An 18,567-nucleotide genomic window follows, 5' to 3' on the forward strand; every position below is an offset into this window, starting at 1 on the left:
CTTCCCTCTTCTTGATGGAAGAATTTTAACTCAATAGCTGCCAAGGAGTGGTTTCAGAAAGAAGTGGGCTCCTTTCCACTGACATGTGGTTCTCCACTCTTAACCTGCTCACTGACCACCCAGGGAGTTTGTTTTTACAAAACAGATACTCAAGACCTTTTTTCTGGGTATTCTCAGTAAGTGAGAAGCAGGACCCTGGATGAACCTGGCCCAGGAGGTCTAGAACAATACTGGTAAATACTGAAGAGGCAACATGGGGCAACCCTACCATTAAAGAGGGGATTCCTGAATTACAGGGAAGGTTGGGCTGGATGATCCCTAAGTTACCTTCAGAGTCACTGAAACCAGAACCATAAAAATAATGCTGAGCTGCTAGGAATGCGATAGGATTGGCTGGAAACTTCCGTAAGTTAACTGCTCTACTTGATAAAAATAGCCCTATCGCCATCTGGTGGAATGCCTAAAAAGTCTTTATTTGCACTCCTTTATCCTAAAACCATAGCATCTTTTTTTTTTTTTTAATTCTGATGCCCTCCACTTTACAGATCAGGAATCAGACTCTGAAAGGCTAGGTAGCACTCACAGAGACTATGCCCCACATCCAGCCAGCAATTCCCAGGGCACCGCCTCCCATAGGCTTGAATTGCACAAGACTGATCCTATGCTTATCAATCACAAAATGTTCCAAGTCTTTCCTCAAGCAGGCAGTTAGGAGAAGGTTTAAGTTCTAGATAGTTGTTACAGTGCAACAAAGTTCCTAGATACTTTAGTACTACATTTCTCAGAGGACAGGGCACTGCATTAACAAGGCAGAATTCTTGGCTCTCTCTCAGGTGCAGTTATAGACTGACAATTGGACCGTGGATGCTTCATGGCACCTCACAGGTATGCATCCGACTAGCAAAACCCAAATCATGTCTGAATCTCTGGCCACAGTTTGAGGGAAATGTAGTGTTCACGTTCAATGTAAGTTCTCGCTTTTCAGCCTCTGCCACCCAGGAAGGCATCTTAGGGGATAAGAAAAGCAAAGCAAAAGTTGGGATAGACGCTGAGCAAACCAATCAAAATCTTATCACATATATCTATCCCCCTTGACCCATTTTTCCCCGAACCCTCCTCTCTTACCTCTATGCTACAGTCATATTCCTGGAAAGAGTTGTCTTTTCTGTCTCCATTTGTCGCCTCCCACTCATTCCTTAACTCACACAATTGCATCCCTCTCATATCACCTCTCCGTACAGGACCTTCCAATCCCCTTGCTTTGTCTTCCCCCTTACCTCCCAGCCCCCTTTCACTCCTGTGTGGTGCCTGCCAAATTCCGCATTTAGCGCCTCACTGCCCCCAGTCTGTGTACTCTGCCTGGGTGGTCCTGTCCACTTGTGTGGTATATCCACCGCCATGTGCCGAGATACTCCCCCAAAGCGTAACTCCAGCCATAAAATCTTTCCCAAAGGACAGACCCAGGATTCCAGTTGCATCTTGAACGTGTCTGACTGAAGCACAAACTCAACGTGTCTAATCTGAAACCCATCACTTACATACAAAGCTGGTTCTTCCCCCTGCATCCTATGTCTATGTAAACTGCACAACTACTCACTTGCTAAAGCTAGAACCCTGGAAGTTGAGTGGATTCTCCTCTTTCCCTTTTCAGTTCTTACATTCAAATGGTCTCTAAGGCCCATAAATTCAGTGGAGCCCTTTTACCTGAGTTCCTGAGTTTAACAAGTGCTCTCTAAAGAAAGACCAAAGACACGTTCATTCTAGCACTTTATTGGAAATTGGTTGTGTACATCAATGAAATCAGACCAAAGTAAAAGCATTACTTCCACACAATATTCTGATGTCTGTGCTATTACATAATTTAATAAATCCCAAGATGTTCCTGATCTTGGTCAAAGAGCTTGAGCGGTCCAAAAATCTTTCTACATAAATATAGATTATAGCATCTAAAATAACCCTCGTTGTTTTAAGTTAGTTACAAAAGTCCCAGGAACATCTCTTAAAATCTACAGCTTAGATTGGCTGCAGTGCTGGTGGGAGGGAAGGAAGGATGTGCACTTTATACCACGGAGCTGATGATAGCAGGTGCTGGGGTGGTGGGGACGGTCCTCAAGTGTGGGCCACATGAGGAGGTGGGGGCTGGAAATCGTGAAAGCTGGTCGGAGGACTCAGCCACCCTGTGTCTTCCCACATTGCTCAACTATCAAAGCGATGAGACTCCAATGCAGAAAGAAGCCCATCACCCCAGGTCCCTTGGTGTTACCAAGAAATGGCAGAGCCCTTCTCCTGATTGTAGACATTCTGGCACAGAGGTCCTGGGAAGTTCGACCCATCTCCCTCCCCTTGCCATGCTCAATTCCCTCCAAGTTACATGACTCGAGGGAGGGGCACTGCAAAGAAAATGCTCTGAGCCAAGTGCTGCTGGCCCCTTGCGATGAGGATAGGGTGCCTTTGCTTGGTTTGACCTGAGGGGCACTGGCAAAGGCTGCTCTTTCCCCAGTATCTCCCTCACCACCTTGAAGGCCACCATCAGTAATTAGGTTGTTTGGTTCTTCAAAGCTTCTCGGCATTCAGCAGCAACACCTGTATATCCACAGTGGCTTTGCTGCTCACAACCACAAACAGCTTTCACCCCCACCGAGTCATTGGTTCTTACAACCCCATGAGGTAGGAAGGGCAGGGATCATGATCCCCATTTAAAGGGAACCCGGAACCCACAGGTCCCTTGACTGAACTCACAGAGCTGGCCAGTGGCAAAATCCAAACAAGAACTCAGATCTCCTCTCACATATCAAGCTCCAGAGTCCACACAGCAAAGCCTGTCCATCGCTTTTCTGAGAAGGAAGAGGCTGGGGGAGGGGGCACTGCCCACATCCCTCACTGCCCCTCTTGGGAGATTCTCAGACAGCCCCATTGAGGACAGGATGAGTCCGCATGCGATAGATAATGACCGCAGTGGCCGGGCACAGCAACAAGGAGGTCATGATGACAATGGTGGCCAGGATGATAAGGACAATGACCCAGATATCCAGGATGTGCTTGGGGAGCACAGCCTCCATGGGGACCTGGCTGACGGCATCCATGCTGCTTCACTCTGCAACAGACAGGAAAGAGGAAATCACTATTTTGTACCCTCCCCAGGAGTCAGAAGCTTGGGTCACTTACCAGCTGTCTGCTCATTAAGGTAATCTGATCAATAATAATAATAATAATGGCCTCATTTACCAAGTGCTTCCTCTGTGCCAGGCTCAGCGCTGGGCATTTTATGTGTATTAACTGAGTCCTCCCTTCAACCACAAACTCCATGCGATGGGGACTATTACTGTGGTCTTTTATTTCTTGGACTTTATCACCAGTTATTTCCATTTTACAGATGACGATTCTAAAGCCTTTACAGATGTAAATATAGTTAATTTGCCCAAGGAAGTGAAACCAGATGGGTGGGACTCCAGAACCATGTTTAACTGATAAACCGTCACACCACCAGTCTGTCCCATTTGTTAAAATGCCTTCTCCTGTTCTCCTGTTAAGGAAACCTGATCTTTTCTGTGAGAACCTACCCATTCAGTGTGGTTTAGTTAGGGTGCTCCCCTGAGCACAGGGGCAGACACATGATCTAGGTTTGGCCATCACAAATCATAGCCTCAACTCAGGGATGGCCCAGGCCAGGTCAGCCAAAGTCCTCCTAGGGCTTTTGTGCACAAGCTATTGGGAAAGATGATTCTTTCTGCTGGGGATTGCTAAACCAAAAGGATGTGAGTCTGGAAAGGACAGGAGGGGGGCTGTGTCACCCACGTGTAGAGAGCCTGTCTTAGAGATGGAAGGAGAAATGAGGCCCTCAGGACCTGAACCCAGCGCACTCAGATGCCCTCTGCAACCCCGGACACACACCACACACCACACACACACACACACACACACACACACACACACACACCAAAAGCGAATAATTCCCTGCTTTAAACCGGAGTCAGTTTGGCTTCTCTCGCTTACAGCTAAAAGTGTTCTGATGGACAGGATGTAAATCAGTTGTTCCCAAAACTTTTTCAACTCCCAGCACCCTTAAGTAATTTTTTCACAGTTCTCCAGGCCAAAAGAAGTACCTAGCAGTCCCATTTAGTACATAGTCAGGTCCAAACACCTTAGTAATAAGCATTTATATCCTAACAAATTAGTAGCTGTTTGAAAAACACTGTACACACAAATGGAAAGGAAAAAATAGTTTTATTTCATTCTTAGCCAGCTACTTATTCATGGGAGGTGGGCAGTGGTTAGGCGCTGCACAACATTTCAGACTCTGGAGCCAGAGTCCACAATGCCATGTCCCATTCCACATTCAGGTGTGAGCGGTACTTGCTGCATCATGGCAACGGTCAAAAACTGCTTCACAAAATACAACATTGCCGAAGGGAATGCAGTAAGGTTAACGTTAAATGAGACACTATCTTGAGCTGGTCGTTTGCACAGCGTCTGAGAGGTGTCAAATATCAACATGCCTGTCTAGAATTTTAAAGACCCTGCAGCCCCCGTGCATATACCTTTCCGGAGAGTTCACTGTGGCTCCCCAAGGCTCAGCATCCAACTTGGGAACCATAGATGTCACGCAGTCCCTGCCCAGACGGCCCAGGCTGGGACAAATGCTCTCCTATGGTTCCTTCTAGATCTGAGATCTATCATTTCTGTGATTCTAGGTCCCAGGCAAAATTTCCACTTCCAGTCCAAGTTCCTGCTTTCTCCTAATCAATAACTTTTCCTTTCTAAGGCCTTTGGCTCCGTGCCCACTATTGCCCCTCTAAGAAGGGTACTGATTGCCATACCCAAGGCAGAGTCCCCAAGATATACACACAAGGACGTTCACTTCTGCATTGTTAAGGCAACTAATGCAACAAGTGTCCAGAAACAGTAAAATAGAATATATCCATATAGTAGAATACCACACAGCGGTTTTCATTCAGTCATCTAACAAACACGTAGGGCTTGCAACTCACCAAGCATTGTTCCGAGTGTGTTACAAATATTAACTTATTTAATAGTTATTATTAAAAAGAATGATGATCTATGGTGAGTTCTGACTATTTTAAGTAGAAAAAAAAAGTAAAGTGCAGAATAATGTGTATAGGATTATTCCTCTGGCTCGGATTTTGTAGCATTGAGTAGATGGATAGGTGGTGATACATAAATGTAAAACCATTTACGAGCAGAATCCAAAGAAAGTGTTAATAGTGATTACCAGGGGGCTGGACCAGGAGTGGGAGAAGCTTTTGCTTTTCATTCTTCATGTTTTCAGGCTGTTTGAATATTCTCAATATGAGCATGTCTTACATTTGATTTTCTTAAGTCCACTGGATTGAGAGGGAAATGGACTTTTTTCTTTATAGTTCTCTGTATTAAAATTTTTCAAGTCCAATGAAATTCAAGCAGGAGCCTAGATCAGTGGTTACCAAGTGCCCAATACCAAGCTAAGTGAGAATCACCTTAGGACGGTATAAAAAAACACTAATTTCCGGCTCCCATTACAGACTTACTGAATTAGACTCAAGAGAGGACAGGCGGGGCCCTTTCTTCCCAATATGCACCCAGGTTTGGGAACCCTGAACCCACCGATCTCTAAGGCTGTTCCGATGCTCTCCAGTACCAGACCTGGGTAAGGTCTGGGATGAAGGAGAAGCCTCTAGCAAGGCTCCCTCAGGACATCAGGATTATCAGGCTGGGGCCTGCCAAGGAGGGAGAGGCACAGGCTGGCCCTGCCTCAGCCTTGGAAATGTGGTTACTTTCTCCCAAGTCCAAGGCACAGAAGCATGAATCACAGGAGACATACACTGTTAAGGAGGGACGGAGGCGGCAGAAATCATTCTTTGTGGTATCTTGATTACATCAACAGCTAGCTTGCCCTGAGCCAAAGGAACCCCACGAAAGCCCTTTCTCGTAAACCCATTAACATCAAACAGTTTCTGTGACTCCAAATGCCAGGAATAATCTCCCTGGCTGTTTCTCATAAGGGAAAACTGTCATTTACAGGAATCCAGGCTTCAGGGCTCATTCACAACTACGAATCATGGAAGCTACAGCCAGCAATATTTCACAGATGGCAAAACTGAGGTCCATGGATCTTTCCCCACCTTCAACCCCATACTCTTCCAGAATAATCTCATTCAAAGACATAAATTGGATCAAGCCACTGCCTAACCAACACAAAAAACAGGAGAGAACAAGTAGATTAACGAATGAAACTTTTTCTGTAACCTGTACTCAAGACTGTACCAATATTACTCTTTCACACATGATATGATTTAAATCCTGATTACAAAAACAGATAAAAGCAGAGCTGCTCTAGAATGCCAAGGAGGGACTAGACCAGGGTTTTGGGGTCCCACCCAGCCCATGAGGCTGGATAAATATCCTTAGAGACCCTAAGCACTAGAGATTAGAGTGCCCATCCCCTTCATACATACAACTCAAATTAAAAGCAATACTAAAGCATACACATAAAACTCATTTTCCCAGCTACTTTTTTGGTATCCCTGTTTAGCACTGTGTGTTCACTTGCTACAGCACAGCTGTTCAGCATCCCCTTGACCCTTTGGGCTCCTCAAAACACAATCTGGAAACCACAGGTTGTGATATTCTCCAAGGGCCCTCCCAGAGCTGCTTGTTCCAGGGCTCTAAGGCTGGCCATGAACTTGGCTAGGTGTCAGAGGACACAGGGAACTCTCCTTCCCTGTTTCAAGCTTCCTGGTCTTCAAACATGTATCCCCGATGGGCTGTTCCTTCCCATGGAACAGGGCTTTGGGTTGCTTCTACCTCTCCCCACTGCGAAAGAAAAACTTTGTCCCGCAAATAAGAAATATGCAAACCATATGTTCAGCATCTTTAATGGCACGCTGGAAGAATTGGCTTGAGAAAAAGCCGGGCTCCAAGCTTCTGCTAGCTGACTTCTGTTTGACCTTTATCTGGCATCCGGGTGCATGGCTCCCTGTGAGTGTATAAAACCCTGTTTCTTGGTATGTCTAATTAATAACCGCAGATCAATCTGCTTATCATTTACTTTGAAGATATACTATTTGTTGTTTCTTATTAATGAGTTATATCAGACTGTGGCCCAAACCATTCATGTCACAAATTTAACCTTATCACAGATAAAAATGTGATGCTTTTATGACCATCGGAAGTAAAACAGCAGTTAAGCCTACACTCCTGTCATTTTAAATTGGCATACTTTATCTGCTATTTACCTCATTAAATGAATAAATAAACATTGACATATGTTCAGTAGAAGTTTGTCTAAGAAACTGCATTAACACCACCCTGAGCTGACAAGCCAAGAAGTCACTCATATCCCCAGCCACTGATGCCACCCGGGCCCTACCCCACCAGCCCAGTGAGAGGCCAGTTTGCACAAGGCAACTGAAAATCTTTTGGGAAAGAGAAAAAACAAAGAATCATTGTTCCAGTCAATTCCATCATATGGCAAATTTTCTAGTTCCAACAAAACATCTATGAGTTTCCTAAATCAAAATCTTCTGCAAGTCCATAGTTTTAGAACAACTAAATTCAAGGTGACTAATCTGTGCTTTATCTATCCACTTTTCAATCATGAGACTCACTCCCCAGCAAGTGGTTCTCACCTCTCTATTGCTCTCAAGGCAATATTGGTTTGGGTTGAGCACCATCAAGACAAGTAACTGTCCAGGATGTTCATTCATTCATTCACTCACTTATTCATTCATTGTGTACTTCTATATACAAGATATTCTCTTAGGAATCACTGTTATTTACTCAGAAGACAAAATTTACTTCCAAGAAGCACAGAGAAGTTCAGTACCTTTCCTCTTATTTCCTCAAATACAGGATCACACAAGCCAGCATTTGTTTAACAAATACAACTGCTAAGTACTGTGTGGGGACTTGTCCCACACATTAACTTATTTAACCTTCACAATGATCCTGTGCAGGATATGCTATTTTACAGATGAGGAAACGAAAGCCAAGAGAGGTTAACTGGCTAGTGATTCACAAAGAAAAGTAAATGGGATTCAATCTCAGGCTTCCTGACTCTGTATTCACCTCCAAAGCCGCCACTTGGACCCAGGAATAAGAGCATGGAGCTCTCTCCTAAGTCCAGGTCAGACTCCTTGCTTTGGGCCTAAGGCATTCTGGACTTAGAGATACGCAAACAATAAAAGATCAGGACTGCCACTTCTGGTAATGGCAAACTAGATCATTTTGACCTTTAACTGAGGACAATTGGAAAAACTGCACCCCCCCCCCCAAAGAAAAATCTGCCTGAAGGCACTAAGAAGTAACAAATAATGAGGAATTACCAGCCTAAGATCTGGGAACAGAGAGAAATCCAGGGAGGTGAGCTTGGCATTTGAAGCAGCATTTCCCCTAGTGGAGGATAGAGACTAAGCAGTGTTTCTGACAGACTCAGGGATCCAAGACTGCCTAGACAGGGAGAACAAAAATCCTGCATTTTGCGGTTGAACTTCAAAAAGCATTCTTGGTGCTAAGGGCAAACCAGAAGTATGCCGACCCCAGAGACTGCAACCCAGGTTTGAATCATCACAGTCCCTGAAATTGAATTAAGGTTATTTCCCATTGCTAGTGCCTCTGGGTGCTGGGCAGCAGCAGACCGACATCCTCTCTAGAGGAGATAACATCACAATAGGCTTCAAGTTTTTTTTAATTGAAATATAATGTCTAAGGCATAACCAAATTTAAGCAGGAATGGAAAAAAGGCAAAATGACAAGAACAGAACAATCAGAAACAACAGACAATAAAAAAGATCTACAAGGGTTCCAGATAATAGACTTGTCCATCAGGCACACTCAAATAACCTTGCTTACTATGTTCAAGGAGACTCAGAATTTTGACAGAGATCTGAAAATTATAGGAAAGAAGACAACAAACAGACTTTTTTTTAAAAAGAACTGAACAGAAATACTAGTACCGAAAAATCCATAACAGAAATAAAAATTCAACAAATGGGATTAACAGCAGATGAGACATAGGTGAAAAAAGAATTAGTGAACTAGAGGATAGATCAGAAAGAAAAAAAAAACAACAAATTCTGTAATAACAGAATTTCCCAAAGTTGATGAACGACGCAATTTGCAAACTATGGAAGCCTTACAGGATAAATAAAATGAAACTCATAGTTAATCACTTTCCAGTAAATCTTCTGAAAACCACAGGTAAAGAGAAAGAAGATAATCTTCATATGAAAACCAATTAGACTGACATCTACCTTTTCAACAGAAACAATGGAATGTAAAAAACAGCAGAGTGTTATCTTTAAAGCACTGAACAAAAATAACTGCCAAGAATTAAGGTGAAATGAGGCATTTACAGACAAAAACTCCCACAGAATTGAAATGTACAATAACAATAGCAAATATATAGGGGCGCCTGGGTGGCTCAGTCAGTTAAGTGTCTGACTTCAGCTCAAGTCATGATCTCACAGCTAGTGGGTTCGAGTCCTGTGTCGGGCTCTGTGCTGACAGCACACAGCCTGGAACCTGCTTCAGATTCTGTGTCTTCCTCTCTCTCTGCCCCTCCCCTGCTTATGCTTTGTGTCTCTCTCAGAAATAAATAAACATTAAAAAATGTTTTTAATTAAAAAAAATAGCAAATATATAGCAGAAAAAATAAAACTAAAGTATTCTGACTTCCTTGCATTGTCTGGGAAAGAGCAGAAGAACCAAATAACATTATACTTTGTTAAGTCAAGGATGTATATTGTAATCTCTAGGGTAACCATTTAAAAGTAGTAAAAGAGTACATAACTTCCAAAGAAAACAAGGGAAGGAGGAAAAACACAGAATAGGTGGGACGTATAGAAAGTACATAGCAAGATAGGAAATTTAAACTTAAACCAACAAAAACTATTGGAGTATACATAAAAATTAAAAATGTGTATAAATATATATTCTTCATAAGAGACACATGGGGATTCAGAAAGGTTAAAGGATACAAAAGAAATACCATCTAATGGTACTAAATAGAAAGTACCAGGGGTGCCTGGGTGGCTTAGTCGGTTAAGCGTGCGACTTTCGCTTANAGAAGAATACATATTACATATAATATATATGATATATTATATATCATATATATCACATATATTATATATCATATATATTATATCATATATATATATGTAAGAAAAATGACAGCCAGCCAGGCTCCTTGATTCTAACTTTTCACTGTGTAAAAGCCATGAGGGGCCTTGAGGCCCAGAGCCCTAGGCAACATCACAGTAGGTGAGGCAGGTGAGATGGTTTTCCAGGGACACACACACACACAAACACAAACACACACACTCCAACCAAAAACAAGTCTAGTCAGAACTGCCAGTGAATGCAGTTCCGCCCTTTGCATTCCATCCCTTTGATTCAAGATCCAGATGCAAATTAAGCAAGTGAGGAAAGTAATGGCTAAGCCTGTAACGTGTGTATTCCTCACCATGAGAGCATCAGGGAAGAGAGGGTGAGGTACTGGAATCTTGTTGTGGGAGATCCCATCAACGTGGGAGAAAGCCCTGTGCATATGGGATGAAGGACTGCACGATGTGTCGGGATTCCCAGCTCTGCCCCAGCACTAATTTTACCCAGCACAGCTCATTCTCTTCCATTCCCTTCTCTACCCCGTGGTATGGGTACTGAATACACATTTCTTAAATCAACAGGGTCCCAAGCTTCCAGATTCTGGTAGGGCGATGGGAGCTCATTGGAATGGAGGGAAAACTTGGAATCATCAGGGAATTCTTGCTTCCTAACACTCCCGCTACAGTGTTAGGAGCCCAGGCTCAGAGGCCAGTTGGATTGAATTGGCTCCACCACGTTCTAGCTCATCTACCCTGGATCAGTTAAACTTCCCAATGCTTCCATTTACTCAGCTGGGGAAAAAAAAAAAAAGGGGCAAATAATAGTATCCCTTGTAGGGTTAGAAGAATTCCATGAGAGAATCTCACACAGTACTTGGCAGTGTTCTGACACACAACAGGCACTCCACAAATATTCATTCCATGATTAATAACTCCTGGCTGTAGGGACTCACTGACCTAAGCAAATAGCCTCCTCGTCTTCAGTTAGAATTTGTTAGCATCCCTGACTTGGTGCATGTCTTCACTTTATCAACAAAGATGACAGATGCTTAATCCACATTAATGATTTTTTTAAAATCAACCAACAGCATGGTTTATTAACCTGATGGATTCCTCCAGTCCAACCCTGAAACTGGTGGTGTAGCAATTCAATAAACACTGATGGTGCTGTGATTAACACTTGGCATCGAGGAGTGCGTGCAGAGATGGAGATGTTCGCCCATAAGAAGCTCACTGTCTTCTGCAGGAAAAAGATATTACTTATCATTGCTAATTGCCATATAAGACAGTGCAGGGCTTACTACCTTGAAGGTACAAACCACATGCTCATGGAGAAGAGGAAGAAGTGGAAAGAAAAATAGACAGTTGAGACAATCTTGATTTGAATCCTGCTTTCCATCCTCATTAGAGGTGTGACTTTGGACAAGTTATTTCCAATCTCTAAGCTTCGGTCTTCTCACCTTTTAAATAGGGACACCAGAAGCACTGTATTGCAGCCTGCTTTCGTGGGGATAAAGCGAGACCATGTGTATATAGTCCTGAAACAACAGATGCTCAGAAAAAAAAATTCATCTTCATTCCTTTGTTTTTGTCCGAGTCAAAGAGAACATTTTACAAGAGGGGGACTTTGATGTGGGCTTTGAAGAGAAGTAGGTGCTCAAAAGGAAGAAATAAAGAGAAAGGCAGGATGAAAAGAACAGATACATCAACAAAGCCTGGAGGTGATAAATCCGTGGTGTGTTGGGAGCACAGGTAGTCCTAGCGGTTTTGGCAAGAGGCTTCACCTTTATAAGCTTCCATTTCATTTGTAAGATGGGAATAGTCATAACTAATGGTAGATGCTACCTCACTGGGATGCCGTGGGATGTGAATGAGCTAATGCACATAACGCACTTATTTCGGACAAAGCCTGATACACAGTAAGGGGCTTTGTACACGTTAAACGGAGCCAGGGCACACCGCATTAGCTCCTAAATTCAAAAGAGAGTTCAGAGGCCCCACCATTAGTTTGGGCATCATGACTGCTCTGAGGCTGATCTAAGAAGCCACAGTGATAGTTTCGTATGCAAATTCTTTTGATAGTCTGTCCCAGCTTTGAACTTCCACAGGAAAAGTGTGCCCTGTACATCTGAGTCCACATTTGAGGGATTGCCAGGGGTTATCCAACCGGTTTTACCACCAAGGAGTTCACTGAGGAAGAAGGCAATAAAAGAAATGACTTCCTGCTGGCAGGCAAGCTTAATTATCCCAAAGTGAGGGAGAAGGCAGAGGGAGGCAGGTGGCTTCCTGCAGGTGTGGCGTTTGGCCAGCCCTGTCAGAGCTCTGAGCAGACAGCTCTGAGCACAGAGGCCAGAGAGGGGGCAGCGAGACCCAGCTCTGAGCCACTGACGCTGGGGCCATCTCTTCAGGCAAGGGGCCAAATGTGAACAATGAGGCCGACAGTTCCCAGAGAGTAGACGTGGGCGCTTACCAGCATCACTGGGCTCAGGAGACCCCGTCCTGAGGCCCTCCCCTCAGGAGGAGCTGGTGTGATGTCCAAGAAGAACGGAGCACTTAGGCCAGACAGAGAAAACAGTGTCCATTATCTCAACTTCAATGTCCCCTCTTTGGAAAAGCTATTCCAAAGATGCACCCTCATCCAGCAGCCATTCTCTAGCTCTGATCTTGTTTTACTGTCCACTTTTCAGTTGAAAACTAGCTTGCTTGTTTGGTTGTTTGCTTTTATGGGCCAACCTTGCTCACTCAAACGCAGGCACAAGGAGAGCAGAAGCCTCATCTCTTGTGCACGGCTGTACCGTCAGCACCTATCACAGGCCCTGGTACACAGTAAGTGCCCAATAAATCTAAGATCGGTGAAGGAATGAATACGGACAGACTGGAGAACTCCAGATTTGAGCTTAGTCAGAACTTAGCTGTCCACGAAAGATTCTCACCCCTAATGACCTTAAAAGTCAGAATCCTATCAGTAAAATAAAATGCATCCTCTGACTTGATCATTTTCTGGGCTCTCTGGATTATGGGGGCCTCTCTCTTTTCCAGCCTACCCTGTTCATACCAGGCAGAGAGGGGAGGACTGACCTTTCAGAATTGTGTTCTCTCGGATTCCCTCCTGCTGACTTGCTCAGGCTGGGGAGCTCCAATTCAAGATCAGGTTCCCTGCGCTCCAAAGCTGGGCACTGAGGTGACTGTAGGGGTAGGGGAGTGGCTGTCCACAGTATGAACCTTTCTTTCTCTGTTCTCAGAAGAGGACAGAGAGCTGATAAAAGGGGAGAGGGTTTCCCATGCCTCCTCCAGTGAGCCCACCCCAGCCTCACATTCACCCGTAGAGACAGCTCCCCTCTCCTCTGTAACAGTCTCAAGCATTTATCAACCCAATCCATCTCACCAGGGGCCTTTGCTCCAAAGAGAGGGGCCAGAAGAAGGAATGGGCAGAACATGTGACTATCAAAAATGCGAAAGGAATCAAATCAGAGGACTTTCCCCAATGATCCAAGGTTCCCTGAGGAGTGCTCTATTCTTATGCTATCCCAATTGGCTTCATTCTCCATCAAAATTCTTAACAATCTAAAGACTCCTTCCCTGCCTGAGTTTTTATCTGCTCTTCTGTGGCTGGAAAAATGGAAAAACACCAGGATATTTCAACGAGATCAGAAAGCAGCCAGAGCTATTCAAGACTGCACGTACCCAACTGACCCAGCCAATCACAGAGTCTTAGAAACCAAGAGGGAGCCAGCAGAGAAGCCCAGGCCAAATCCACAGCATCCTGCTTAAGCCTCCCCCATCCATCATGGTTATTTGCCAGTGACTAAGTCCCTGCTCTGTGCTGCACTGACAAAGGACATGGGTGGGCTGGTGGGGGCTGGGAGATTAGTGACAGAGCTTCAAGGGCACCAGAGTGGTCTGAATCCACCGCCAAGCTATGTGAACTGGGAACAAGGCACTCTCCCAAAATGGGCTTCAGTGTGTACAGCAGGCAGAATAATGGCACCTCAAAGGTACCCTGGAACCGTGACTATGAAAAAGGAAGCATGACTCAGAGTCATGAAAACAGAGGCAAAGGGACTTTGCATATGTGGTTAAAAGGCTTTGAGGTGGAGAGCGTATCCTGGACCACCGTGTGCCCAGTCCTTAAAAGAGTCCTTAAAAGAGAAGAAGAAAGCAGAAAGGTCAGAGATAAATGGCACGAGAAGCACTTGACACCGTTGCTTACTCTGAAGACTGTGGAAGCAGGCTATGAGCCAAGGAGTGCAGTGGCCTCTAGAAGCAGGGAATGGCCTCCAGCTGAAAACCATCAAGGCAGCAGTGACCTTGGTTCTTCACCCACAGGAACTGAATTCTGCCAACAACTCAAATAAGCAGGGGACTGATCCTTCCCTAAAGACTCCACAAAGAGACACAGCCTAATGATGCCTTGATTTTCTTCTAGAAAGACCCATACCAGCTTCTGACCTGTATGTAATACAGTAAATTTGCTTTTTTGAAGCCACTAAATTAGTGGTCATTTGTTACAGTGTTAGAAAATGGACTCATTGTGTAGTCCTAAGTTCCTCCTTCAAACTGGGGCTCCTTTTTCTGTCAGTTGATGGAAAGGGTGGGTCAAGGTCATCTGCAAGGGTCTGGCCAGCTCTCAAAGTCTCACTCTGCTCTCCTGACATCCTACCTCCTCCAGAGCTCCACCCCAGGTCCAGGATGCTCTTGGGTTGAAGACCATTTTGGGGAAAATAGAAAGGAGCAAAGGATGGAGAAGATGAATCTTTAAAGTTAAAAAAAAAAAAAGTATCTTCAAAAAAAAAAAAGGTATCTTGTTTTGCCATTGGTTACTTCCTTGGCCATTTCCCCAGAGGAATGAAGTGGAAAATCTGGGAGAGCAAGAAAAAAGCTCCATGATCAGTTGGTGGAAGCTGGCCAGAGCACGGAGTTAAGGATTCATTAGTCTTGCAGGGATTAGGTGCAAAGTCTTGATTATCAATGTCGGCCTGGGGCAAGGGATTTGGAGCAGTGACAGGTATGTCAGATGTGTGTCACAACTGCTTGAAATCAACTTGGGGATCCCAGTTTAATTTCCCCTGTCTTTCCTTCTTCCTCCTCCATTTTATTTTTTCGGATCCTATGTAGTCGGTCACCAGCAATTCACATGCCCAATCTGCCAAATCAGATCGGAGGCCAAATCAACAAAATAAGGAAACTGGATGTATTTACAACTAAGCCATGTAAAAGTACACAGTGTAGTTGGTGAATCTGGTTTGCTATTGTCCAGTATGCTACCCAGTTATAGTCCTGGTCTGTTCCCCTTCCTGGCTACCTAACTCTTAGCCTTTTCTCCTTGACATACACCATTATAGTTCCCGGATGGGTTGGAAGGATACTAGGGGCCCGGGCGATTTACTAGTGCGGTGCCTATTCACTTCTTACTTAACATCCCTTAGAGGCCCTGCACGTAAATGACAGAAGCAAGACCTAAATGCAAATCCCTGCCCCCTATTCCAATGAGGTTCAAAGGTTAGACCCTGGAACCAAACCACCTGAGTCCAAACGGCGGCTGCACCACTTCTTGGGATCATGGGTGAGTTGCTTACCCTCCTTGGACCTCAGTCTCAACTGCAAAATGAATATAACAATAGTCCCTACCTCATAGGATCATGGTAAAGACTAAATGAATTAACACGTAAAATGCTTACAATAACACTTGGCTCATAGTCAGCACTCAATAAATGTCAAGTATGATTATTACTACATCATTCGGCTTGCCTGGCCCATCAGGGCGGATGCTTGCAGGATGTGGTAAATACTAACATTTACTCCTATAAACTGTGAGCATGAGTACAGGCGTCTATCTTTGATACTACTGCCAATAGTGGCAGTGTAAAATCAACCAAGATAAAGATCCTCTCTCCTTGGACACATTTCATTTATCTGTATATATTTTTTAAGCATTTATTTATTTTTGGGAGAAAGGGAGAGAGAGAGAGTGCGCACAGGGGACGGGCAGAGAGACAGAGGAGAGAGGGAATCCCAAGCAGGCTCTGCACTGACAGCTCAGGGGTCAATCCCACAAACCTTAAGACCAAGACCTGAGCCGAAATCAAGTCAGACACTTAACCTGCTGATCCACCCAGACGCCCCTGTACATTTTAAACCACAGAGAAGAAACAGAAGCACACTTTTTCATAGAACGATCAGAATACGGCTAGGAAACCAACTGCGACTGTGACTGCCTGTCTACCCCCTTGGTCTGTCACCTCTGGGCCTGGTATGTGACCCAACCACACTGGGTCCCCCGAGTCTCTAATTTGGTTTATGTCTCAAACATCTCACCGCAGCTCAGCGGCTCTTAGGCTATGCCAGGGGCGGGGAATCCCCAGACCTTTCATGCAGTGGAGCCCACAGTCCTGACGTCCTGCGAAGTCACTCTGGAAACTTTGACAGAGCAGGACTTGTAGCCTTCATGGCATGACTCATACCCAGGACAGCTGGAAACAGGAGGTCCCTGCTGGAGCGGAGAAGTGCTTCTGCTCAAGTTTTTCGGTTGCTACTGAAGAAGTACATGCTGTCCTGAAGCTCAGCTGGGCTGTCCTGCACGTGCTCATGGGACTGCTGGGCGGCCTGCATAACACGCGAAGAGCATCTCCCGCTCTGCCAGATGCTCAGCCGCAGTCGTCCATCTGTCCCATCCCCCCACTTCTCCATTTTACAGATGGGAAGGGTGAGGTCCAGACGGGGAAAATGCCTCATCAAGTAACTCAGAGTGTCTTCTGACTTCCAAAGTACTGTCCTTCCTGACTTCCAAAGAACTTCCCGCCCCCCACTCCCAGCCCCCTTGGGGCATTTGCAAGCCTTCCCGTTTACCCACTGCAGTGGTACCACAGATCATAACAGATGTTCAAGGAATCTCTGATATTTGCAGCAGAGCTCTGGGGAATCTACGGCGAAATGGGAGACTCCAGAGCCCTCAGGAGCCAAGAAAGGGTAGAGCTGCAGGAAGAGGGGTCCAGCCTGGTCACTCAAAATCACAACCTTCCACAGTTGTACAGGTTTTTATGGTTTACGCCTCTCATTCTCCCACTTAATAAACCGTATCGAGCGCCTATTTGCCAGGCCCTGGGCCAAGTACTGAGGATGCTTCAGAAACAAGGCATGGAGAGACCGTCTCTTCCCTCAAGGAATCTGTGGAGGGGGGCCAGAAGGGGTGGAAGAGAACAGACAACCGGACAACCAAGTCCTAAGAAGGAGGAGGAGGTGGAGGAGGTGGAGGAGGGAGCTTGGAAGGAAGGCTTCGCTCCAAGATACTTTGCCCACCCCCCCTTTCCTCTTCGATTTCTGTACACAAAGGATGTGTTCTCCATTTCACCGATGGAGAAACAAGGCTGCGAGATAGGACGGTGACATTGCTGGGGACGGACCAGGGGAACCCACCCCACTCCAAGCCTCCTCCGCGGGGCTTTGAGAGAAGCCGCCTGGCGCGGCGCTGGGCTCACCCACCCCCCCCCCAACCCCACCGNCGACGGGGAAGCACTGCGGGAGAAGAGAGCAGACAGAAAGGAGGACAGTTCGGAGGGCGCTGGGGCAGGGGCCGCACGAGAACGGGGCCCCACGCGCGCCACCCGATGGCCCCACTCACCCCGCGATCCTCAGAGCTGCTTGGAAAGAAAGCCCGCGGCCCCCGTCGCGGCCAGATNTCCCCTCCAGCCCCGCCACCCGCGGGCGAGCAGCCTGGCGCGATCGCTTCGCCCGTCGGTGCCCAGCTCTCCCCGCTGACCTGAAATGCGTCCTCCAGAATCCTTTCCCGCCGTGGTCTACACTCGTGAAAGTCTAGCTGTTGGGTTTGGGCGGAGGGGCAGGGACTCAGAGCCCTTGCTTTGCAGTACGCGGAGTTTAGGATCCGTAACGAGCGGCTTCGCCAAGAGAGGGTAATAACACCTGCGTCCCAGCCGTGCTGTGAGGACGGACTTAGACGCCGGTGTGAAGCTGGTTGGTTGTCTGCTGTGACACGCCTCTGAGCACCCAGTCCATTTTTGTGACAACAGTGAAATTGCCCCATCCTGCTCCTGGGCCCAGGAGGGCTGGCCTCTGAGAGGACTCCACGCCCTGCCAGTTCCCAACCCAGCTGCCACACAGGACGATGCCAGCTCTGCGATCTGCCGCCCGTGTGCTGCACCCAGGCACAGGGGCTCCGGTCCCATCTTGGCACCCACAGTTTTACACTCAGCAGTCGAGCGCTCGTCAGTCTTGCTCTGAAACACGGGAGCGCAGGCCTTGACCGTCAGTGTGACCTCGAGGAGCCTTGGAGCCCAGTTGTCTGTCAGTCTCTTCCTTTGCCCAATAGGTATGGTAAGAACCATATTGCCTTCCCCAGGCCTAAACCTGAAACGGTGTGGGGGCTGACCTTACCCGTGACTGTCTTCTGTAAGTCGGGGGTGAGGTCAGCAGAAATGACATCTAAATCACTACTACCAGATGCCAGTTT

General features: G+C 46.0%; 1 protein-coding gene across 2 annotated transcripts; it reads right to left on the reverse strand.

The window, feature by feature from the left end:
• Positions 1–1,754: 1,754 nt before the first annotated feature.
• On the reverse strand, positions 1,755–18,217 carry SMIM3 (small integral membrane protein 3). Of its 2 annotated transcripts, none has more exons than XM_077769063.1 (2): positions 17,860–18,217; positions 1,755–3,094 (listed from the first exon to the last, which is right to left on the reverse strand). In XM_077769063.1, the coding sequence occupies exon 2, from the start codon at positions 3,081–3,083 to the stop codon at positions 2,901–2,903; it is 183 nt and encodes a 60-aa protein (XP_077625189.1). In that variant the 5' UTR covers positions 3,084–3,094; positions 17,860–18,217; the 3' UTR covers positions 1,755–2,900. The 2 variants fall into 2 exon arrangements, with proteins under 2 accessions (XP_077625189.1, XP_077625190.1); XM_077769064.1 differs by lacking the exon at positions 17,860–18,217 and adding an exon at positions 17,722–17,784.
• Positions 18,218–18,567: the final 350 nt, after the last annotated feature.

The sequence above is a fragment of the Crocuta crocuta genome, unplaced genomic scaffold (genome assembly GCF_008692635.1).
Source record: "Crocuta crocuta isolate KB4526 unplaced genomic scaffold, BGI_CrCroc_1.0 scaffold340, whole genome shotgun sequence".
Classification (NCBI taxonomy): domain Eukaryota; kingdom Metazoa; phylum Chordata; class Mammalia; order Carnivora; family Hyaenidae; genus Crocuta; species Crocuta crocuta.

Coding starts and splice junctions, on each gene's coding strand:
- SMIM3 (XM_077769063.1), bottom strand. CDS start 3,083: ATGGATGCCGTCAGCCAGGTCCCCATGGAGGCTGTGCTCCCCAAGCAC.